The sequence below is a fragment of the Aythya marila genome (assembly GCF_965140915.1).
Source record: "Aythya marila genome assembly, chromosome: 1".
In the NCBI taxonomy this organism is placed as follows: domain Eukaryota; kingdom Metazoa; phylum Chordata; class Aves; order Anseriformes; family Anatidae; genus Aythya; species Aythya marila.
Window position 1 is genome coordinate 129,939,893 of NC_139042.1, and position 24,517 is coordinate 129,964,409.

General features: G+C 37.8%; 1 protein-coding gene across 9 annotated transcripts in view; it reads left to right on the plus strand.

The window, feature by feature from the left end:
* The window catches only part of SOX5 (SRY-box transcription factor 5), a 292,593-nt gene that overhangs the window by 225,351 nt on the left and 42,725 nt on the right, over positions 1 to 24,517 (plus strand). For all 9 annotated transcript variants that reach the window (XM_082761276.1, XM_082761277.1, XM_082761279.1 and 6 more), the window contains one exon: positions 8,765 to 8,911. In XM_082761276.1, coding sequence (XP_082617402.1) covers positions 8,765 to 8,911 — 147 coding nt within the window. The remainder of the gene's footprint in view (positions 1 to 8,764; positions 8,912 to 24,517) is intronic.

The following is a 24,517-nucleotide window of genomic DNA, read 5'->3' on the forward strand; positions in this document are numbered from 1 at the left end:
TCTGTTGTTTTATTTATTATTGTCTCCTCCCCCAAACTGTACTTAGGTAGTATGACTCTGGTTCTATTGGTAGGTGGCTATCATCTTTCTGCTACCTCTCAAGGGGGACTTCAGAATTTTAGACTTTTTATGACAGCTTCTCACAAGAGTTTCTAGAGCAGGCTGCTTGCTGTGCTCTACATGTACTGCAAAATATCTATTTCTCTAATTTATTCCTGAAGAAAAGGAGAGCCAGTTCATGGAGGGATCTTATAATCATGAAGATATAAGATACCAACATTCAAGTGAGCAAATTCATGTTCTCAAAATAAGAAATGTAGTTGACCTTAATCTTTCTACCATGAGCTTTGCTCTTAACTTCAGGAGAAACAGTTTTCAGATTTGAAGTAATTAATTCAGTATCAGAACTAAAGCAGGCACGGAGTTTTCCTGACTTAATTCCCTGTTGAATACAGCAACTTAAAATGCAAACAGAAAATCTATAAATAAAATTGGAGAAAGAGTCACCTAAGGAGATGTGTATAAAATAGTGAAATGCCTTAATTATAGCTCAGTAATCTGAAATATATAGAACCTTATTTACAGTAATTCTGCTGGCAGTGTTTGCTTATTAACTACTCTAGTCACTTAATGGATAACAATGAATGATTATATACAATACCAGTCAAGTGAAGCAATGTAATATGAAATAAGTATTTTGTCAAATGGCCACTCAGAGGATTTTGCTCTCTCAAATGGGAAAATACACTTACTGAAGTCAGGTGCTCAGAGCTAGTTGCCAAAAATTTGGATAAATCAAAAAATAAGCTCTCGGGAAACATACTTTTGGTAAACAAATAGGCAGCAGTGAGTTTTCTCCTACAAATATATAATGTCTGTGCCACTTTGCTGTTTTCAAGCTTCTAAATTGGAAAAGCCATACTGGGATAGAAGTTTCCATGTGGAACCCTCATACAAACACTTCATCTTCATTACAGAATAGTCAATTTGTGATAAAGGGACAGCAGTTTACAAAACAAATGCCTATTCTTCTTAAGTTACACAGCCCTGTTGTTTGTTGGTCTTCTGCATTACCACTGCCTATCTGACTATATTCTCCTTACTAAGTACAGTGTCAAAGGTATGTCCTTACTTCAAAGAAATTTTTACCTTTTTTCATACAGAAGAAGCTCTGTTGGCATAAGAATAAGTAATAGTACTGGCATCAAGAATGACATTATATTCTGTTGCTGCAGAGCAAATTAACACTTGGAATAAATTGTTGACTTTTTTTTTTTTTCTTTTTGTATGTACAATATTAATTGCTTCCATTGAAGGGGACAGCATTCATCTGTAACATTTCATCCAACAAGCTTTTTCCAGAAGACATTATCAAGTTTCCTCTCCAATATGCATTCCATATAGTCACTCTATTTCAATTACTGTCATATGGTGTGAACATGGTATATATGGAAATGTAGGCCACTTGGGCAGTTTTCCAGTTAAAAACTCTTCATTTGTAAAAAGCAGGCAATTTTAAATGCACAATGATTTTTTATCACAGAAACTAACAGATCTTATTAGCCTCTGATACTAAGTGTCTATTGATAAGTTCCTACAGTTGCATCCTGTAAAAGGTTTGTCTTCTTGCTACAGCATAGGACAAAGGAGACATGAGGTCTGGGCTCTAGTCAAGAGTTTCCTACAGACTTCCTGTGTGACCAGGAATGGTCAGTTATGTCACAGGTGCTGATTCTGACCTTGCTAACATTTGAATAGCATTATCCACTGATAGAATTAAATAATGCTTTTGAGGAAACACTGAATTTATTAGAATTTTTAGAGTGCCATACTATGGTTATTGATTGCCTTTCCCATAAAAGCTAATATAAATAACAAATAGTTAGCTGCACTTTACCTAAAATGATTTCCTACCCATCAAAATTAGTTTCTAACAAAACTCAGCTACCACAAATTGGTAGCACATTTCTTGCTTTATCCACTGTGTTGTAAGCAAAGCAATCATTATTTTGAATATACTGCATTGATGATAGAAGCCTTTATTAGTCCACATACAGACTTAGAAGTCATTCAGTTTTTCAGTGACCTGGACTCCAGCCTTGTTTCTGGAGGCCAAGGATCCCCAGCTGGTCATACCATGGAAGTTCCAAATAAGAAAAGAACTAGTGCATTCAGCCTGGCATAGGCAGAGCGGTTCTGTTCACTACAATGAGATTATTCTAGGGAATAAGGGCTGTGGGGCTGAAACCAGGGAGATCAGCTACCAGAATCATATTTTATGGAGACTTGTGGTTACTGATTCTAAAAGTAGTGTTTTTCTAATATGAGAGAGATGGTGGTTACAAGACTATGTTTGTAACTTGCATGCAAGAAACGTATAAATGAAGCCTTGTTCTGTTTGTGAATGCTTTACAGTTTTTTTAATGAGAACTTGTTTTTCTTAGCGTTTCTTTCTAAGGAAGTCTCATATTTTCTAAGGCTAGAGAGACTATTAGATTGTCTAGTCTGACCAAACAAGATGTGGAATATTATTGGGCATAATCAAGTCTTTGTTTAAAGTTCATCTTCCAGAAACACTTCTGATCTTGACTAAAACATCAAGAGACAGAATCCACCTTTTCTTTAGGCAGTTCCTCCAAGTGTTACCGACACCCTCTGCTTAAAAGGAGCACATTACTTATCTATTAATTTGATCAGTCTTAACTTTTAAGTATTTATTGTTCTTTCTTGATTCATGGCTTATTTACATCTCATCTTCCCCTAGACTCAATGCTGAGCAAAGCTAGGATGGAAGTTTTCAAAGGAAAAGCTGGTTACTGTGACCACACAAAAGAACAGTTTAGCTTTTCAACATTTAGTACATCCACTCTAGTCGCTGTGTGGTCCACAACTTTGGGGCAAATTCATCCAGCTTGCTGTTTTTTACTCGGTGAATAAAGGAAACACTAGTTCAAATGAGGTCCTCTGCCAGAAAGAGTCTCATTGGACTTATGCACACCTTAGCACTGACAGCTAGGGCAATTTTGGGGTGGAAATGAGAGTGATAAAGATAAGCAGTAGGTAAAACAGTAATAATTATCCAACTCTATTCAGAATTCTAAAGAACAAAATTAAATAAAAATAAATAAAATAGATGCATCTCAGGATCTCAAGCTATATTGACATTATGTAAAAATAACACAATGTGAAAGCTAGCAAACTCAAGCAATGAACTGAGTAAAATTTAGTTTCCAGTGGGTTCTTTGTGCTAGGTTTTAAGGCGACTTATTAAATTTGTGTTCATATATTATCTTTCTTTTCTGAAATTCTCCCAGTTGGTGCAAACAAATGGCACTTAAAAGTCTTTGCTGAAGTTTTGAATGTACAAATTAGTGTGTCCCTTTGAAGTGTCGGACTGGGAATCTTTGAAGGAAACTCAGACACAGGAAAGATGAACATTTGGCATGTGTACCTTTTAGATATATAATGAAGAGAGAGATGAAGAACTTTTTTTTGCATATCCATAAAGAATTGCTACCTATCACTGATGACAGCATCTTTAATTCTAATTTCTGTACTTATCTTTTTTTCCTACATTGCCACTACTTTTAAAAATCTGTCTTACAGTAGGACATGTCAAATGTTTGTTTTAAGTGAATTCTTTTTTTCTAATTTATTATTAAGTTTTTAAATTAAAAAAAAAAAAAAAGAACAGATCCAAAATTAATTCCTTCTGCGATAATCAAACACTTTGCATGCCTTATATAAGCATTGCATTTGCGGTAAAGAAAATTAAATTTGTATTCTGAATGAGAGATCTCAATTTATACCATTTTTTCCCCCAGATTATGCAAAAATCAAAGCTATCAAAGCTGTGAAGTCAGAACAGGCCCATTCATGTGTGTATTTTTAATGATGGGTCTCAGAATGACACAGAAATTGAAGTGTTGAATCAGTCAACAGTTCAAACATTTAAGCACAGTGTTTTGGAAATTCATTACTGTGTTAAGTCCACTGAAGAATTAGTTTATATCAGAAACAAACTCATTGCAGTAACTGATTCAGTTTCCAATACAACCTCTCTCTCTCTCTCTTTTTTTTTTTTTTTTTGTTGTGTTGTGTTTTTTTTTAAGAACAGCTCTTAATCTCTAGTGTTCACTAATAAAAATATTTTAATAAGAGATAATGCAGTAAAGCAAATGTCTATAGGTGCTTGAATCAACTATCTCTGCCTATGTAATTGCTAACACTTTGTTCAACCCTTTTTAAAATTGCTATTAAATCTCATTCTCATTTTCTGTATTAATAGGACAAGAATTCATTTTTAGTATATCCTCAAATCAGTAATGAGCATTGTTAACATGTAACAACAATGCCCAAGGGGAAAGTTTTCAAAGCTGGTCTAACCTTAAGGCTTTACTATTGATGTACTACAAAGTCATCAGGCCAAGAGCTGTTAGAGCTAGTCCATTTGGAGAGTTCAGCTGAATATTTCTGTTTAATATATTGGAAGAATTATAAATGGTTTTGGTAGTGACCTAGGAAGAAGTGGGGATTTTTGTTTAATAGCTTAAGAACAGAGGGGCAATATTATAAAAATAACTTTACCTCTTGCTCGTTTTAAAGTATCGTATTGTGCTTCTGTTCTGATGATTTTGCTTCCATACAGATTTTCATAAGAGGTTAACGAGAAAACATTAACAAGGCATGCAATATTGCACATGGGCAGGAGAGCTGAAACATAGTTATGTAGTTATAAACAAACAATAGATATTACTTTTTAATTGCTTTTTCAGAAGCCTAGTTCTGCCTTCTTGAAGACATATTACCTATCTTATTAAAAGCAGAATAATATCCTTATTTTATTTGTTACATATAGGAAAAAAAAAAGTTGTCTAGTAGTAATGCTTCACTGGTTTCAGCCAACACTGACTTCAACTAAATGCCTTAGTCACATTAAATGAGTCCAGAGCCTATAGATTGATTGTCCAAATTGTAGTGCAGGAAAATGACGTCCTTGATTTCTAGCATTTCAGAATGGGTCTTTAGGTTGGCTGTAGGTTGTATAAGTGGCTTGAGGAGTCTGTGTTTGGTGTACATACTAAGAGGCTCAAGAATAGTGTATTACAGCAGTGATATGCAATAACTTCATTTTCATTTCACTTTTTGTGATCTTGGTTTCATTACTGTGAAAAATATAAGGTTACGTTTTAGATGACGGTTAGGCATTTAAAGAGAGACTGATTCCTACACTCTGTTGAAATTCTACCAGTGAAGCAGAGGTAGAAATGTTCTTTTGTTTGAGTTTGTTTTGTCTGTGAAATGAATGCATAGATTGTTGTCATTTAGCCTCTTGATTCGCAGCACTTGGTCACACCGTTGCCCTTTCCTTGCATATAAGCTGAAGGTCATCATGTCCTAAAACAGCTAAATATGAACAGACAAGTTCAATAATGTCAAAGCTCGAAAATATTGACAGTCTAAGAAATGCACTGCATGTTGTATGTTTCTGTCCATTTTTTAAATGGTTGGGAATATAGAAGCAATTCTGTTGGTTAAGTAGAAATCGGACCTTTGCAATTCCATGCGATAGATGTTTTTCACCTTTGAGCTAGGCCCGACGTTGCTTTTCAGTAGAATACCTGGTCTGTATTGTAGGAAGGGATTTTTTAAGAGGGCATTCTCACAAGGGACCTCTTATAAGATTTCATTTAATGTTTGCTTTAAATTTGCCAAATCAATTAAATAGAGGTGAGATGTTGAACCTGATAGCAGGAGGACTAAGTTTGTACAAATCAAGAATGAAGTCTTTATAGGTTTTCTTCCACCTCTTTCCAGATTACTCCACTCAACTCTCTTGTAAGAAATCTGTCTTGCGGTATATTCCCTGAACTGAGAAAATGGCATGATTTGAAAATCCATATATTCCACATACCACCTAAAGATATGGCTTTCTCCTGGGCTGTTGCATGGGGAAAATATTTCCCCATGCTTATTGAGTCATCGTCTTGTTTGCATATGTTGTCAAAAAGCTGGTTGATGATAATACTGTAAGGAGGAATGATTCCTTCCAGCACGTTTCTCATTAACCACTGGATGCATGTTAGATGGTAACGATTCTTGGACACCATGTTGTGAATGTATTTTGTGTAACTTGTGCTTGTGATTCATTCTTTGGACCTAAACTGAAGGCTCAGAGCTGTTTGAGGTAGAGATTTCCCTAGTTTTTCAAGGTAGGGATTCTGTTTGAAAATTCTTCCCCAAAGGCTTACAGACATTTCTGGGAGTCTCTGTCATCTACAAGCCAGTCCCTATGTGGGCCTGTCAGTGATCTCCAGTTGGTTCAGGACTACTTAGTGTCCAAACTGACTTTTATTGTTTTTTACCTTTACTTCTGTTTGCTTATACCTAATTTATAGATTCTCAACAAGCTTGAACCTTTCCTGCACAATGGCCTTTCTGCTTTTTTTTGTCTTTTTTTCCCTAGTTCCCTCAATTTGTTTTGTTGTTTCTTGAATAGGGAGCAAAAGAAAGGCAAAACTTGATCCACTCTATCATGACCAGAGTCCAAGTATGTTGTGGTGTTCTCTAGCCATGTATCCTATTTTTTAAACAACTGTTGCCCTTCTTATATATTAATTCATACATAATGCTGGTTTGGTTTTTCTTGAACTGCCTGCTGCAGATCATCTCTGGTTCACACAAACCCTTGTTCTTTTCTCCCTGATGGACTTAGTCTTCTTTTGAAAGAATAAATGGATATGAACTTCAACTGATAAATACATTCATTTGAATCTGTGACTGATTTGTGACTGGATTGTTTTTGATGACTTTTATCTGTAGTTGATTTGCATCTATTTGGCTATGACTGTCTGGGGGTAACACATGGAATAAATGAATAAATAAATCTGAGGAAAAGGCAGAGAGAGAATAGATGAATGGATGATAGGGAAGGACAGTGAGACTAAACAGAAAGGGATGGATAAATGGTGATTAAGAAGTACAGAAAAATAAGGAACAAGCAGCGATCAAAGTAGAAAAAGAGAAATTAAAAGGATTCAAAACTGAAAAGAATAGGAATTCTGAAAAGAATAGAAAGAATGAAAAAGAAATAAGGACCTGGTGCCTGATTACACTTATAGCAGCAGAAATTGGATGCTTTTAATTATGTGAAAGGGCTAGGATTGTTTACCAGTGAAGGGAAGAGTTTGTGCAGGAAACCATGGAACAATGTCCAGGGTTGGGATGATGTACACCCTTACTCATTTCTTCACCCCTGAGTTGTCCCACACTCAGAACAGTAAATCTTCATTTGATCAAGTTAAGTCTTTGCTACAAGGCTTACATACTATCAATCTCAGTAGCAGTGTTTCTCTATGTTTTGCACAGTAATATGTGGAATATTTTCTGTAAGTTTGATTGTACTGAATCCTCATTTTACTCTTTCAAGTTTGCTGGGTTTAGTTAGCATTCCATTGTGCCCTCCAGTCTGACCTTCGTTCTTTTATCAGCATATATAATTAATTAAAAAATAACAGCAAAACAACTAAGTAACACTTACAAGACCTTCTTAGACTAGTCATATTGAAGGTCCCGTGTTTTTTCACATCAACTTCCATGTTTCTGCATGTTATCCCTTGTCATGTTGCATCTTAGACACTCTGTTGGCACCTGCAGGCACAGAGCACCATTGTGCAGTGTTACACATTACACATGTACTGCACAGTACAAATAATACATAGCATGAGTCTTTGAAACTGAGGCTGTGACCAAGGAATGAAAGTCTTTGTTATTACATTACCTGCTCTCCCAGGCATCTGACTTCTATTTGGCTTCACTTGAATTCCTCGCTATTCACAAAGCAACAACAATTGCTGCCCACCATATTTATTTTCTCTGCTTTTTATTCAGAGGTCAGTGCAGCTTCCAGGCACTGACAGTTTGCCTATTTTCTCTCTGCTTCTGACCTCTATCCACTAAACTCTTACTATAGTGCTTAACTTTAAAGAGATGACTGTAATTAGAAGTATTCACATGCTAATAATCAAATATGTGTTTAAAGTGCCTTGCTGGTTTGAAGGGAAAAAACATTCCCACTGTGTATCTGTTTTCTATCACAAAACAAGATCTTAGTCTTGACTGGAACTTCTAGTTGTTAATGGGTAGCACATCCCCACCAAAATTTATATATTTATATTGGCTGTATTGGTGCTCCAGGACGCAACTGAGAGTGGACTCCCACAATAAGTGCTAAGGAAAATTTTGATGTTCCCTGCCCCAAACACCTTACAGCCTGTGCAAACAAGACAAAGAGAAGACAAGCAAGATGAGGAAATGTAAAATGGTAGCACAGAGACTGATATCAAACGTTATGTGAATTTCCAAGTGCTCAATGCATTTTGTTGGAGATGCTGTAGTAGCTGAGGCCTCTCAGGAAAGGAAAGATTGCCCAGTAGCTCGGGCAAGACATGAAGATTAGCTTTTGTTACTTGTTTTGAATCCCTGGACATACATGGAAGGTAGGACATTTCTCATGGTGATGTCTGTCATTTGTCCCCTGAGGAATGAATCACAAAAGTTGAGATGACAGTTTTTGTCTTGAAATATGCCAGTGTGCTAAATAAAAAATATCCATCAGAAAGACAATATATGATCTACAGTAGGAGAAGTTTTTGGAGAGTTATTTATTGATGGTTTCTTTTTTTTTTTTTTTTTTCCTTTTTTTTCCCCCCTCCTCTTGTCTCTTTTCCTCGTGTGTGTTTTCTTCGTTTGTTTATTTTTACAGCAGTTGTATGCTGCCCAACTTGCTGCAATGCAAGTGTCTCCGGGAGGCAAGATACCTGGCATACCGCAGGGTAACCTTGGTGCTGCTGTATCGCCTACCAGCATCCACACAGACAAGAGCACAAACAGCCCTCCACCCAAAAGCAAGGTACTGTACCAGGCCTGGCGGCACAGCAATCCTGACAATGTTGATACTTGCATGTATGTTTTTTTTTGTTGTCTGTGTGCCTCTCAGTTTTAGGCAGCTTTGTTTTCATGATACCTCTGTGAAATGATTGTATTCTTGGTGGGTTCCTTTGCAGTGCCCTAGCTATAATACTGTTTTTTCCTCCATCTTCAGTAAAGGGTAGTGGGTGGAGGTGACAGCCCTCCTGTGCCAGCCCACAACTGTCATTTCCTTTCAGGGCACTAAATCGTGGTCAGATTAGCAATCTGGAAAGCAGTGAGGCATCCTGGGGCCCACTGAGAGTTTATGGAGGAACCAGTCTCCAAAGCAATGTGTGTTGTGTTGTGTTGTGTTGTGTTGTGTTGTGTTGTGTTGTAGACCACGCTGGGATCTGTTCATAAAAGGTCTGATGAGTAGTCTTGGCCATAGCTGGGCAATTAGGTCTGCACTCATTGAAGAGGTCAAGGTAGCAGCTTGCAGTCACATCTGTGTAATGCTGCCAGTGCATGACCAGTTAGAGAAAGAAAAAGACACAGTATGTCCAGTGGAAGAAGATATGCTCAGCATAAGCCACAGCCGAGCAAAATTAACCAGTCAAAACTGAATGGCACTTTTTAGTTATTGCAAACCAGCTAGGCAGAATTCAGTTAAGGAATGTGGAGAAGCAGCAGTCCCATTTGGGTGACAGCAAGAGCTTGATAAAAATGTGCTCTTTCTGTTTGTTAGTGTCCTCTAGCATGCTGTCCATGTCCTTTATTGTGTTGGAAAAGATTCCTTGAATTGACAATGGTGCCTTGTTTTTTACTGTAACAGTAAAGCAGCACACATTAAAAATAATCAGACGAATAAATAATACCATTGTCAACTCAGTGAGATACATGTCCAAAGGATAAAATAGATGGTGTGGAACCAGTGGTTGTTGTGTTAATGAATCAAGCTTTAGGTCTGTGTTTTCTGCCTTCTCTCCTCAGTAAAGACTTTCTGGCTTCTCAAAGTTTACCCTTGGCTTGGCTTCTTCTTTTGTGTACTGTAGAGCTAGGATCACAAAGCCATGCAGTGCCTGATGATACTTTTTTTTTTTCCCCCACAAACGTTGTGTCTATGGTTAACAAGAGATTTTTGTGTGTTTTACAAGGGGAGCTTGTGTGTGGCTAGTGGCTTGCTAGATCCACTACACTTAAAAGCCCTATGTTGATTTTGGATCTTTGTGCACAAGTAGAATGTCTGGTGAGATCTAAGGGGGCGCAGTGTTTATTTTGTGGCAATTGTGGAATTACAAGGCCTGCCATATCTACTGGTAACATCAAGCACAACCGTCTTACTGGCAGCTGTCAAGATCAGCCCTTGTGTTTTATTGCTTTTTCATATTTGTAGGTGTTCCAGTGCCTTTGGCTTGCAGTCCTGTAGGACACAAACATAACTTATTTGCAAATAGCAAAAAAAAAAAGAGTGGGCCACAAGGAAAGGAAGGGGGCTCCAAAAGGCTGTAAAATTGTGCAGCATGAGCCCTGTGATGCATGCTGTTTTCAATCTGCTGTGTGCCAGTTGGAAGCTCAGAGAGAGAGCGAGAGAAAGAGAAAGGATAATGCTGAGAAATGATAGAGTGGCTGTGACCTCCAAGCTCAGCCTGGAAATCCAAGACATTGATTTCACTTAGCATTCCTGCTGAGAAATCCGGCAGAGTTCAGTTGTAATAAAAGAACAAGAATCTGTTCTAATGGTAATGGCGTATGACAGACATACCACTTTGTCTGTCCTCAGCACCAGAGAGAGGAGAATTGGAGAAAGGTCACCTGACCCGCCTGTGGTGTTGTGCGAATGCTATACTGAGCTTTGAACTCCAGCCTAGAAGCACAATTATTTATAATACTAAATGATAAAGGAACCTTTATAGAGCCTACAGTAATTAGAATAAAGCTTATACAATAGTGCAGTGGCCTGGCTCGGAAAACACGCTGGCAAATCCCTTGTAGTGTCAGAAACTGAAGCTTATATGTTGAAACTAAACACCTCTGTTTGTGTCTGTGTGGACCCTCCTTGGCTTTTTCAGAGCTTGTTTGTGTTCAACATTTTCACAAATATATTGTTTGATATATTTCTAAATTAATACATATTTTTAGCTGCTGTCAGGGTGTATCTGTCTGAATTTCAGAGCCTTTTCTTTTTTTTTAACCCCCAGCAGCAACTTGGTTCATGAGGTTAGTTCTTGGTAGTCTTTCTCACTGTTACTGCATGTCAGATCTCCACAGATGAACAGTTAATGCCTTAGACAAGCTTTCGATAGATACTGTTTGCTGAATTTTTATTTTCAACCCACAGTTTATATTGGCACAGCTTTGGAAATACACTGAAGTGTTTAGAGACAAGGAGACAGCCTTACCTGAGAGTGTGTCAAGCTCCTGGCAAACATCTAGGTCACTTCTGAAAAGCTATGTTTTTTCCTTCTTGTATAGTGTTAAAGTTAGTGTGCTGCTCTTTGCAAGGATTCTTCAAAGTCGGCTTCAGCAGCAGATGGAACAACTGCTGGCTCTAGAAATGCTGAGAAGCATCAGAGGGAGTTTGCCAAGGATCATCCTTTAAATCTAGTAAGACTTCAACACATCCCTGAAACTCCTCTAAGACCTTGGCAACTCCCATTTTGGCAAACCTTTTATCAGTGGCCCTCACCAGTGTTTGAACATTGTGCTGGCCAGACTAACCTGGCATCTTCTGTTGTCTCACTCGCCTTTCAGCAGATGTGACCTGGAATGGTCAAATTCACTTCCTAGGTTTCTGTACTATAACTTTTAGGAAACCATAGAGATGCCATTATGCTGTGCTGTACACATTCTGTCAAGTTTTGGTTAGGAAACTGAGCTGGTGTCATACATTCTTCCAAGAAGAATCTCAGTGCCAGAAAAATTGATTTAAGAAACAGAGCTAGTGGAGCCTGTCCAAAAGAAAATGCGTGCGTCTTGCGGAAATGGATTTTAACACAGCTTCTTCTTGAGCAGTTTTAAAAACAGCCGGTATGCTAATCATACCATTCAAATTTACCAAGGCCTCCTCCACAACCCATTTGAAAGGCAACTGTCTTTTAAGTTTGCCAAATTGTGCTGGATTTCCAAAGTCTGTCTTAAGCACATTTTGCATTTGATCCTGTAAATGCTTGCATGCTGCTCAGCTGGGTGTTCAAGATTGTTACATGCTCCCAAATAAGTAGAAGAGGATGGGCACAGGTGAAGATAAAAAGTAGGCAAAATAGCTTAACCAGCCAATCTTGTGATTACTTTCAATCCTCTTGCTTGTACAAGACCACCCAAGAGGGGTTAAAAAAGCCCACAGTGTTGTAAAGAATATGTTTATCTGAACGGTGACCCCTACCGCGGTACCAGGATCCTCACTAAGTGGCATCTTCATTGTCATCAGGTGAGGTCATCATGCTCTTGAATAAGCACAGCAATATCACCCTCACTTGTAAACAGTCAGGGCTCTGTTCAATCCTGCTTTTGTTCCATGCTTTTTATGTTGCACATTTAAATATAGCATCTAGTGCTTATGTGATGTAATATCCTAGCCCTTTCCATGTAACCTTTCAAGTACAGTAATTCTGGAGTGAATTTTCAATGTAGCTTATAAATGTAGCTAAATGATTCCCAGTATTTAATGGAGCACAGTGTATTGTCTGTAGCATCTGCTGAAAACCAGGAGCAATTCAGTGTGAAATGTGACAGGAGAGAATTCCTGGGCAAATTTCTTTTAACCTTGTTATGACCTCAGCCCTAACCCTACTCACAGTTGTGTCTCCATCAATGGCAACAGCACACGGATTGTCCAAATCAGTTTTTTTATTCTTTTCAAATACTTCTGGCAGTGATGTTACTATTTGCTCAGCAGTAGCACCTGGGAGTTGTGACAAGGAAAGGAAATGTGTTTCAGACAAGCCAGAAACAGCACTAAGCAGTTGGATATACGCAATCAGATTCTCCTCGGCTACAATATCCAGACTAATATCAGTATGAATCCTTAACCAAAGATGTTTTTTTTTCACATTATCTGATCCCTCTGATCACCTAAGTAAACACTGGTTTGAAAATTTTTTATGTCACCTATGGTCAGCAATAGAATCTCATTTGAAAGACTTGGAGCTTGCCCGTCTACCACAGCACAGACTGGTCTTCAAATGGCCAGAGATTCTCCAGGGGAAGTTCTAATTTGAGGAATATCTTCTGGCAATGCTACAGTTGCTGCTACATGCACCAGCTGCCTCTTGAATCCTGCTTATAGTGTAGGAAGGATAGAAAAGGGGCCTACAGTGTGCTTATTACTCCATTCTCACCCAGACAAGGCAAGCCTGGGTATGAAACTGCAACTGAGTCACTGTTGAGTTTCTTACCAACTACGTCCGACACCAGGGACAAAATAAAGAACAGGAATGTTTGGATATGGGACTGCTAATTCAGACACACCACAGGCTATGTTATTAAGAAAAATAAGAAAACTATTCACTATGGGGAGCTGTTAGGAGATTTTTCTGTCCCAGTCAAAACTGGTGAGACTGTACTTTCCAGTTTCAGTGGGAAAGCTCTCTTGACTGAGGAAAAAAAATACGAAAAAAAAAAAAATTAAAAGGAGGGAAAAAGAACATGTCCCTAAAATTGCCTACTAATAAAAACGTCCATCTAGATGATATTTCTGATTCTACTTCATACAAACTGTTGACTTGAACTTCATTTTAGGTGATTACCCTAAGCAGCCCTGTTAGTTGAGTATATCTGTCTCACTTTCTCTCAGTTCTCTCTTTCATATGGTAATGTAGAATGTCAAAATTCATCCTGGGGAGATCTTGGGGAAAAAAAAATAAAATAGGCTCTGTTATGTACATAGCTGCATTGGCTTGCTTGCCACATGGAGCTATGACTGTTTCAGGAGTCTAGCCAATATGGCTAGACATACAAATTCCTTGTACCCTCACAGTTTCCATTTCTGATCACATTGTTTTTCATGATTGAGTATGTTAAAGGAAAGTATTTAATTTCAGTTCTAGAGATGATAGATAGGTTGCTGTTCAAATGAAGAAGGACATCAGTGTTTCCTCTTCCTAACATTTCTTTTTATTTAATGTAATCAAGTATTTTTGGAAATATGAGCTAATAGTTCTTCACAGCACTGTGAAGTAGTTCAGGTGTAGGGGCAGACAGCTGTGTCTTTATAAGAAGACTGATCATTTCTGTGTACAGGTGATCGAATGGTGTGACTGTTTGTGTTAGATGGGACAAAACTCTTTTTCTTGTCTGCAAAGTGCTGGAGAGGAGAGGAACAACCTGTCTGAAAGTAACCCATTGCACACATTATGTCTTGTATACTAAAAGCAATTACTGTCCTCCATATTAGTTGAAGAGCTCAGCAGCTGCTGAATGCATATCCAAGCAGCAGGAAATTAAGGCATTCTTACTTTCTGTAAAGGGAGTACTGGGGTATTTCAGAGTGAAGAACAAGAGTTATCATTAAAGTAATGTAAGATGCACCATTTCTGCTACAATGGAAGGGCTATGTTTACAAAAGTTTTATCTCCAAGATTTGCAAGGCTCTCTTATTTTTGAGAATTTATGGTCTGGACATAATTCTTTATACACCAGTGATTAAAAATAAAACCCACCTTGCAAATGGATGTATTAAGCTTTTCAGCACCAGAATAGCGGTTAGTGATAGAATATTATCTATCACTACATTCAAAGCATTATTCAGTGCTTGCATTTCTCAATCCATTTGTCAGTCCATCAAACAGGTTAGAATAGCTGCAGGATAATTAAGGAAAAGTTTATGGTATGGATGCAGTGATGTATAGGGAGCTGGAAACCTCATCTGCCTTATCTGTGCTAAGCTACTTGGTGCTGTGCTACTTCTTTAGCATCTGTGTCCATTCTTAATGTAGAGTTTGTAGCTAATTATCTCTTTACCCGGAAGCTTTTTTCCTTTGCTGCCCATGCTTTTAATCCCAAATAGCAAAATACAGAGCTGGTGACAGAATCTTTGAGGCTATTCTCCTCTTCTTTGCTCTGCTTTCTATACACAACATCCAGGCATATAAACAATGACTTTTTAAACCATTTGCCAGAGCACAATGAAGTGATGTGTGTTAATGGAACTTCTTAAGATGCTCTTCTAAAATAGCGAGTATGTTCTGAACAATAAAAACAGTGTTAATAGCAGTATCTAAAAGGCAGCAGCAGTAACTGTAGGGACTTGCACAGCATTCTCTCTGCCTTCCAACCCTCCCTACTTTCCTTAAAATAAATCAAATACATAGAGGGGCTTCTAGGATGCTTTTTCAGATTAACTCTCCACAGCTCTGTTTCCTGATATCATGTCTCTCTGGTTGGAGCCTGTCTCTCAAGCAGAGTTGCCAGCCAGTCAGCCCTTGTCAGACTCAGTGGGCGCTTTTTATAAAGAAAACTCAGAAGAAAACATAACAAAGAGAAAAGGGGTGAGGAAAAAACTCTGAAATCTGTGCTTGCAAAACAAAAGCGAGCCACACAAATTAAGCAATACCGCGGCATTTCTGAAAGAGATCTTCAGAAATCAGACGGGGAACAACAGAGATGTAAAGCAAAATGGTAATGACAGACATGCAATGTGTGCTTCTTACTAGTTCATTGCTGTTCTTTGCTGCTAGTGCCTTCCTTTAGCTGGTATGAATAAATAAAGCATCCACTTTCTTCCAAGTGGGAAAGTTGGGTGGTAGAAGGGTAGCAGGTAGTAGTTTTTACTGTTTTTGGTTAAATGAACCACAGCAGTGGCTTAACACTGAAGACCTAGGTATTACACCATGCACTGTTACTTTCAGCCCATGTCTGTTTCAGAATCCCTCAGTGTTCAAGAGCGCTGGAACCTGACATTTGGTTTCAGCTTTGTGTCTTATTCTGTTACTTAGAAAACATTGACTCCCGGTGAAGCTGTATGACAGAGCTACCCATTTAGTGTCACTTGGAACAAAGGACCTGAATGAGAAAGAGCAGCATTTTGCAAGAAGAGACAGGGGAGTCCCAAACAAGAAAATACTGTCACAGATCTGAGCATTTTTTTTGGTAGCATTTTTTAATGCTACCAAGATGGCTGTTGAGTTGATGTTGCCAGTTGGTCAAGCCATCCTAAAAACAGCAGTAAAAGGGTTTAAGGAGAGTGTAAAATCTGGAGCTGCATAATGTAACAGAGCAAAGTTCGATTTTTCTAGTTGTGGTGTTTTTTGTTAGTCATCCTCACCTTTTGGGCGCTTTCATTCAGTGGGAACAGTTGGAAACTACTTAGGAGAGGTTCTTTCTGCTATGGAAATGGAACCAACCATGAGGAGAAATATGAGAAGTTCATCTTGGGATGTAGCATTCTTCTCTAGTGGCTGTCAGGTATTGCAGTGGACATCTTTTACAGCACAGCAAAGATGAAGGATCAATACCAGCTCTAAGTTAAACATAGGTAACAAAACCAGCCAGTATATAGTATCACGTTAATTTCTAGTTCCCTTCATAATATGAAATTCAAATAAAGTAGAAGTCAAAAGTCCTTTATTCCAGAGAATTATTTTTCTAGAATCTGTGCTGTTAGATTCTATAAATCAAGAAATATGTTTATTCCAGGATCACATATGCAAAAAAATAGCACTGTAGCCATGTACTGACTTCATGGATTAGAAGACAGCTTGAAATGGAGCAGAGGACTCTGCTTCTACCAGGTCTTTTTAGAAGGAAACCAGGTACTTCACTTAAGGAATGAAATCTTTCACAGCTTCAGCTGTATTTGGGTATTTTGTAGTACGGTTTATAATTGAAAGTAAAGTACATAGGCTTCTTTGACAGGGATGTGTACTGGACAGCAGTGTAGCCATCTTTTACCAAATAAAGAACTTCTTTTCAACATAGACAGTAAGTTTCTGAGGTGAATGACTCAAATTCTAATATGATCATTCAAGCAGCCTCTAGAAGTTCCTTGCTTTGTCTGCAGAGGAGTGGTTTTCTTCCACGTCACATACTAGATTTGAAATTAGATCCTCTTGACACATTCCAGCAGAATGCAATTCAAACTAAGCATCAAAGAAATAAATTTTGTGGTAAGTATTCCTGTACCCAGTGTTGATTGATCACCATTTAACAAGGGAGCTCTACAACTTCTTTCTTTTTTTATTTTTATTTAATCTAAAACATTTTAATCTGTAATGTTAGCTGTAGATAGCTGAAGAGAAACAACATGAACGGCAGAATGATGAAGGAATCCATTTTATTTTCAAAGAGGCAGTTTCTCATAGGTTAGTGTTAACTCTAAAATTGTATGAAGTGCTTGGCAAATATTTCACTGAAGTTTCTGAGAACAACACATTTGTTGTACAAAATACATTTTGAATTATGTAGTCTAAAATGAAATGGTAGGAGCTGGGATTTCAGAGAAATTGTGTGTAAATTGACACTTTAGTGTACTCATTTAACAGGGCAGTATAATTACATCTTGTGATTTTATAATGGACAGTTCCCTTCGAGTCCAAGCTCCTGGAATCATGTGAGTATGTAAGAACCCCATTTAAACAAAAAGCTTCAGGCTGTCATGGCTGAAACTTATAGTTTGATATGTATTTCGAAGGCTTAGAAAGCAGCTACCAAATAAAATGAATTTATAAGTTATTATTTTAATCAAGTGACATCAGTTTTCAGTCCAAAATAATAGAAGACTTCATGTTGGACACTCTACTAAGGCATAACCATTTCTCAGCAAAATTATGCTTGCTACCATAGGATATCCTGGTGAAAATGCTTAAGTAGTGTCCAGAGAAAACATTTGAGAGCATCCAAGGAACATTAAAGACAGGCAAATGGAGGCAACAAGCCTTTTTTTTTAATTATTTTTTTAATTATTTTTTTAATGTAATTTGACTGGAACTAATACAGGAAACCAGTTAGAAAATTTTGATCTCAATCATGTGCCTTTATTCACTAATGATGCCAAATGGCAAATTCAAATGTGTACTTTTAGTACTAATGAATTAGTTTAGTTTCTGTTCATTTATTTCATTTCAGTTGCTACATTTTTCCTTGCTGCTTTTAAAGGATAGATAACCTAATGCCATGACTGGCATCTCTGGAAAAGAAAAAATATTTTAATATTTTATTAAAATATTTTATATTATTTATATTAAAATATTAATATTTTAATAAAAGATTGTTCAGTATGTTGACATGCTGAGCTCATGGAGAAGAAGACCTTGTCTCTTACAGTTTCTCAATTTTCAATCATGATGTTACAGAAAGAATATAACTTGGAATGGTTCATAAGTTATTAGTTCTTAAACTTCTTTTGAGCAGATGTGCCAACACCTGCTAGTAGATTTAAAAGAAGGGGCCACTTCTAAGGGCTAAGTGTGTACGGAGATGTAACACATGGGTTCATGCAGGCTTTCAGCTGACATGCCAGGCAGTGACACGTCACGTCATGAATCAGCCACATCGAGTTACATGATTTCAGGCTAACAGAACACAACAGGAGTTATACAGAAACAAACACAACTCAATGTGACATATCCACGGGAAAACTGGCAGAAAAAGCTTCTTAAAATTGAGTTTCAGGGGTACATTTATTCCTCTCCAAAATGCTCCAGAGAAAACTATGAAGCAGTGTAGCAACAAAGAAAAGCATGTAGTAACAGAATTACTGAAGTCGTTTTAATTCAGTGTCTGATTAGAAAGAAAACACATATATATAACAATTCTGGAGAGTGTTTTTTTATGTCACATTCTTGTGAATTTCTGTTTTTCCAAAGGTAGCTCTCTCAGGGTTGCAGTCATTCCAGGTCAGTGATTATTTTTATCTTTAGCCATGCTAAGAGCTGTATAGACTTCAGGTTACTGCTGTAAGTTAATATATTTTGAGTTGAGCTCTTGGTTGCCTCAGTAAATCTTGAGTCCTTCCAGTCTGAACTCTGTTGCTTTTTCTACTTTACTTATGGATCAGAGTGACCCCTTTGTGCCTGTTTCTAATACTCAGTCTTCTCTGAAATTATCCTTTATCCGTTTATGGATACTCCTATCTATCCTATTCTAATGTCCACTGAAAAGAGTCAGCAATTAAAACACTGGGATAAATTTATTAATTTGTTTGCTTATTATTCATTATAAATGTGTGGATAGCCTGTGCTTTCAGTATTCTCTATAAAAGGCACAGACCTAATTCAGGGTCAGAGAAATTCAACACATACATTTGGCTGAGAAATACATGTCAAGTAGCATTTCATTTGTGATACCAGAAGTTAAAATGGTGTCACATGACTGTTTGCCCACTACATTTCATGTCTGGATTTACAGTTCTTCATTTCACAGCCTCAGTAATACAAATTTCTCTACACAAAGTGAGTCCTCCCAGTGAAGTGCAGCTCATAAACAGGATGATGTGGTGGTGTAGTACCTGGGAGATCCACCAATGTACCAAACAAGTTAAATATACAGGGGCTAGTGTGTGAAAAAAAATGACAATCATGACATTTTGGCTAGCCAAAATTAGCTAGTGAGAAAATAGCACAGATATTCCAAGGCCTATAGGCCAGAACAAATTGAATAGATACTTTTCTTCTGCCTTCATTTTTAAACAAGCAAGATGTTCCAATAGTTCCAGAAGTAGCGAAGCCAGGTTTTGTTTGCGAAGTCTCACAGTGCTTAGACAGGCTGGAGACACTGTACCTCTCTTTGGGGGATTCCCTGATGTCTGTTAGAACATGAGTAAGCATTGGAGGCTTCTCCTGAGGTGAGAAGCTTGGAGCGTCCCCTTTTCCCACCCCACTGTATCTTCACACAAATTATATGGGACCTTTGAGGACTTCATTCTTTATCAAACCTGATGAACACTGGCCCGTGCTCTCAAAATACCCATAGAGATGAAGGCTGCCAAACATGCATATATGCACACTGACCTTACGTGTATACCCACACACATGCAACCCCCCTAATTTTGAGGCCAAAAGTAATCCCAAAGTTGGACAACTCTCAAGGGTTTTACAGGCATGACAGCTAAAATTTCAAGTAGATTCAGGATGTCTTGCTACTTGCTTTTCCTGTGCTGCTGTTCTTCATCCCCACGTGATCACAATTCAGTGCTGGGTTGAAGGATTCCCATGATAGTATCATTTGGGACTCACTTTGTAAATTGCTGTGGGCTCAAACAGAAGAAGATAACACTATATAAATATGTTGTTACTGGTGAAGCAATGAAATTATCTTATACTTACCAAGTATGCTAGTGTCTTGTCTTGATCATAATTAATCGGTGATATACACGTTGAGTCAGTGCTCTAGGATTCGTGCCCAGAATAAGTCACAAAACATAGCAGTATGGGAGAAAAGGGAGGGGGAGAAGGTCTCTTTTTTTTCCTCCTTTTCTTTCTTCTGGGTAAGATAAAAACTGCCGAGAGCTGGCCCTCTTCAGAAATAGTGAATCAGCCTCTTGGAAATTTTTTTAAGATGTCAACTTTCCTTTCATATACTTCTGTGAAGACAAAGAATGTTTTAACATCTGTATTGAAGTTATCATTAAAATAAAAGGAGATCTGTAGACATCAGCTATAAATCATCAAGAAATAGCTTGTGGGTAACCTTAGACACAAATGAACCTACTTGAAATGAGCTAGGGCTGGATTCATTGCCTTTAGTGAAGCCAGTAGGTGGACTAAGGTCCCCTCTCCCCCTTTGCTTCTCCCCTCTCCTCCCCCCGCCTTTCCATATCTTTCAGTGTTAGCTTCTGGGAGGTGAATGTGTTCTGGCTGAGTGATGGAAATGCATTTGGATGTGTTCTTAAATAGACATTTGTTTTATGTCTGAAAAGAATAGGCCAATCTTAACAGTGTGATGCTGGGGCTATTTGAAAGGTATTTTTTAAGGCAGTTGTCTTCTTTCAGCTTTACAAAAACTATTTTAACCAATTGTTTAGGTTTGAGGAACAGCATGGAATATCTATTGTGTAGAGATGCATGCATGTTCTACAGAATTAACAAGAAAATGGTATACAAAAATCTGCCTAATTTTACATAATAGATTTTTGGCATTCTTGTGATCTGACTTCAAATCCATGCTGAGTTTCTACAGTATAACAGAAATTCTAGTTAGCAGTTGTTAATTTTAATTTCTAAGATGCTAGGTTTTAAAAGGAGCTGAAAGTGTTCAGCATCTCATGGGGACAAACTATGAGTCTTACTAATGAATCCAGCAATTAGTGGTTCATTGTGCCTGCCAGCAATTTGGCCCTGATATCAGTCCTGATGGTGATTTCATTTTTGCTGTTGTAAATCAGGAATAGGATCTGAAGTCTATTCACCAAGGGGGGCTCAGTACTTCTTCAACACTGTTCTGCTTGTAATCTGCATTCAGTACTGACAGCAGCAAACAAAAAAAAGGAAGTACAATATATTTCAATTTTAATTATGATTATTATGGTTGATTAATATGTTCATTGGGATAATTATATAACATCAATAGTACTTATTAAATTTAAAGGGTTTTAAATGGTAGTGTCCCTATGCAGTTAGATAAACATATATATGGTGTATGCCCACTTTGCATAGAAGAAACCCTTTTCATAGATGAAAGGATGTATTTCTCCAATCATATAAATAGAGAATTGAAACAAAAGAGGTGGCCCTTTACTTTCTGTAGGCATTTGCATGACTGCAAAACACTGACATTTATGTTTGGTAATATTTTATGATAACTTTTCAAAGATTTCAGTGACCATGTGCAGAATAAGATTAGATAATGAGTGACTCATTCAAGTTCACAGAGAAAGTTTGTTGAAAAACCAGGAATTGAACCCAAGTCTCTTTGGGTCCCTGTGCATGACTCAAGTAGTAAGCAAAAAAAAAACATGAGTATGGCATAAGAATAGGAATGACCCTTCCGAGAAGTGAACTCTCAAGTAGTTAAGCCCCACATATGTGATTATGAGTGTGATATAAATATTAAACAAATCTTGTTTTTGTGTGAGTGCAGTACTCCATGATGGAGCATGTGTTTGCTTTGAACATTCCTTACAGTACATCAAACTCCCTCCAGTTTCTGGAACTGCTGATTAGATTTCATCTTACTGCTAAAAGGAGGTGAAATGAAAAAATACCCAGCAAGGCAGAGTTGTAAAATCATTTTGATTTTAGTGATCTGGGATGTTGTTAATAGCATGCAAGTATTAAAGACAGATGAATTTTGTGTTGATAGCTTCCCTTTGAAAAGCTATTAGTTTGAAAAACAAGTTGTCAGGCAGGTCATATCTGCAGTTACAAAACATATTTTGACATTTTTCATACAGCTGTATGTATCTATAAATGAAAACAGTGCATTTTATCTTTGCACTGCTTATTTGTAGTGCTGCATATGTTGCTGCCTCTTGGTGAAAAATCCACCTAGACTACATAGAGATAACCAAAGTCAGAGAAGGCACAGGTGGTTTTTGAAAAAGAAATTCTTAGCCCACTGTCAGTTGTCCAAGATGTTTGAAATCTCTTTTATTTCAAGCTTTTTTGACTTGTTTCTTCTAAAGTTTTCAACAGCTGTTTTTTTGTTTTGTTTTGTTTTGTTTTGTTCTGTTTTGTCTTTTTTTTCCCCCTGAATCTTACAATCCATGCAGCATTTTTACTTCTCCTGCCTGACCACAGCAGGAGGAGGGGGCTGTTGCTAATTTGTTTTGATACGGTACGCTTTGGTCTGTATTCTTTTTGAAATTAATTCCTTTTGCAGGTGTGGGGTTAGAGGTGGTGGTGTGCTCCCAGCGAAGGTGTCATCCACCACAGAGAGGAGGTGGGAGGCTTTGATCAGTGTGGCTTCTGTTTTCTTGTTGTTCATTTAAAATGTACCAGTTTGTAATGCTGTTTGGCTTTGCAGGTCCTTGTTTTATTTCCTTCCAAGTCCTTCCCCATCCTTTCAGGTTTTGTTGTTTTCATTGCTGTTCATTCCGCTTAACATTTACTGGGGATTATTTGCTGGAAGGTGATGACTTCAAGTTCAATTTAGGCAGCAAACAAAATCTAGTCTAATGTCTATTTCTGTTTTTTAAACAGCCTTTTTATGGGTGGGACATTATTAAGGACAGGATACCACATGTTGAGGCTTCTGGGTTTTATAAGGACAGAATTCTGTAGCAAGGACTTAAAAATCCAACCAAGACCCAAGCTACAAGGCATCATGCATGCTTCAGTGCAGGGGCTACTTCAGTTTCTACCCAGCACGAGTTCAGGAATACATACCACAGATCAAACCATCTGACAGCTGTCTACTTTTTCTTGCAACTTCTTCTGAAGCACCTCGATGTATGGGGGAAGTTCAAGAAAGTATCCAAAAACCAAAGCAAGCAATAAACAAAAAACAGCCCACCACCAAACATTGGCCTGAATTAGAGTGGCAATTCTTCCATTTTTCCTTGTGACTCAGCTGTTTACTCACTGTGTGAGATTAGACAAATCGCTTAGCCACTTTGTGCCTTTTTCTTCTCATTTGTAAAATAAAGCAGAAGCTGTCAGAGTAATTATGAGCTTTAATTAATTAATATTCGTTTCAAGCACTGGAGAAGTGATTTTTTCCCTCTTGCCATGTATTTCAGTGGGGGCACTTTGGAAGAAATGTCGTGTTTAGGAAAAACTTTTCTCCTCTTGTCCCCTGCAACTCCATGATTCTCTTTAATGGTTTTTACTTCTGGTGAAGTAATGTACATGGTTAAAAGCATGAAAAATTAGTTGTTGGCTTTCCCTGAAGATTTGCAGTGTCTGTGTTGGTCCTTGCTGACCCATGCCTAAGTCACTCTTCCTGCTTAGTGGCTGACTTGAGCCATCTTAGAGAAGCACTTCATTATTAGCATTATACCAAATAGAGAGGTACAGCAGTGATGTGAGAAGAACAGCTGGAAAATAATTATTAGAAGCAAAAAGCTAACTAAAGAACCCAAATTTGTCCTGAAGTCTGGACTAGCAGAATTTCAAATGGCCTGTCTTTCTCTTCATTGACTCTTGTATCTTTAGTCAATATGGACCCTTCTCACAAGCTTTGCTGAAGTTTTTTGTTGTGTTGTTGTTGTTGTTTTGTATATGAGGCTACTGAGTTAAATTTTCACTCACTCAGAGATGCAGAAAAAGAAGGAGCTTTTCACTGTGAGGTGCAAGCAAATGCTGAAAGCCCTTTGTTTGTGCAGTTTTGGTTCATGCTGTACTGAAAATCCATGCACTGAGTCCTGAGCAGCTCTCACTTCAGCTTGTTTTGACCTAGAGGAAGAGCAAGTGCTCGAACAGCAGAATAGTATCAGTAGAAGTAAGCCAGTTATTTTTGTATGGATGAAAATGAATGTTTGAAGTTCGGATCTGATTTGGAATAAGCATCCATAAGTCATCAGGTTTATCTAGAGGTGTAACTGAAAACTCATGATCAAGCAAAAATAGCCCAGAAATTTCATACCAACCGCTTTCCTCAAACACATTGTGCTGTTTGTCTGTGGAGATTACCAGGAGACTTCACAAGGATGGTAGGTGTTTTGGCAGTCCAAGGCAAGCCAGAAGCTGCAAGTATGGTTTGGAGGATGCTTCTCTGAGGATTTTAGAAACTAAAT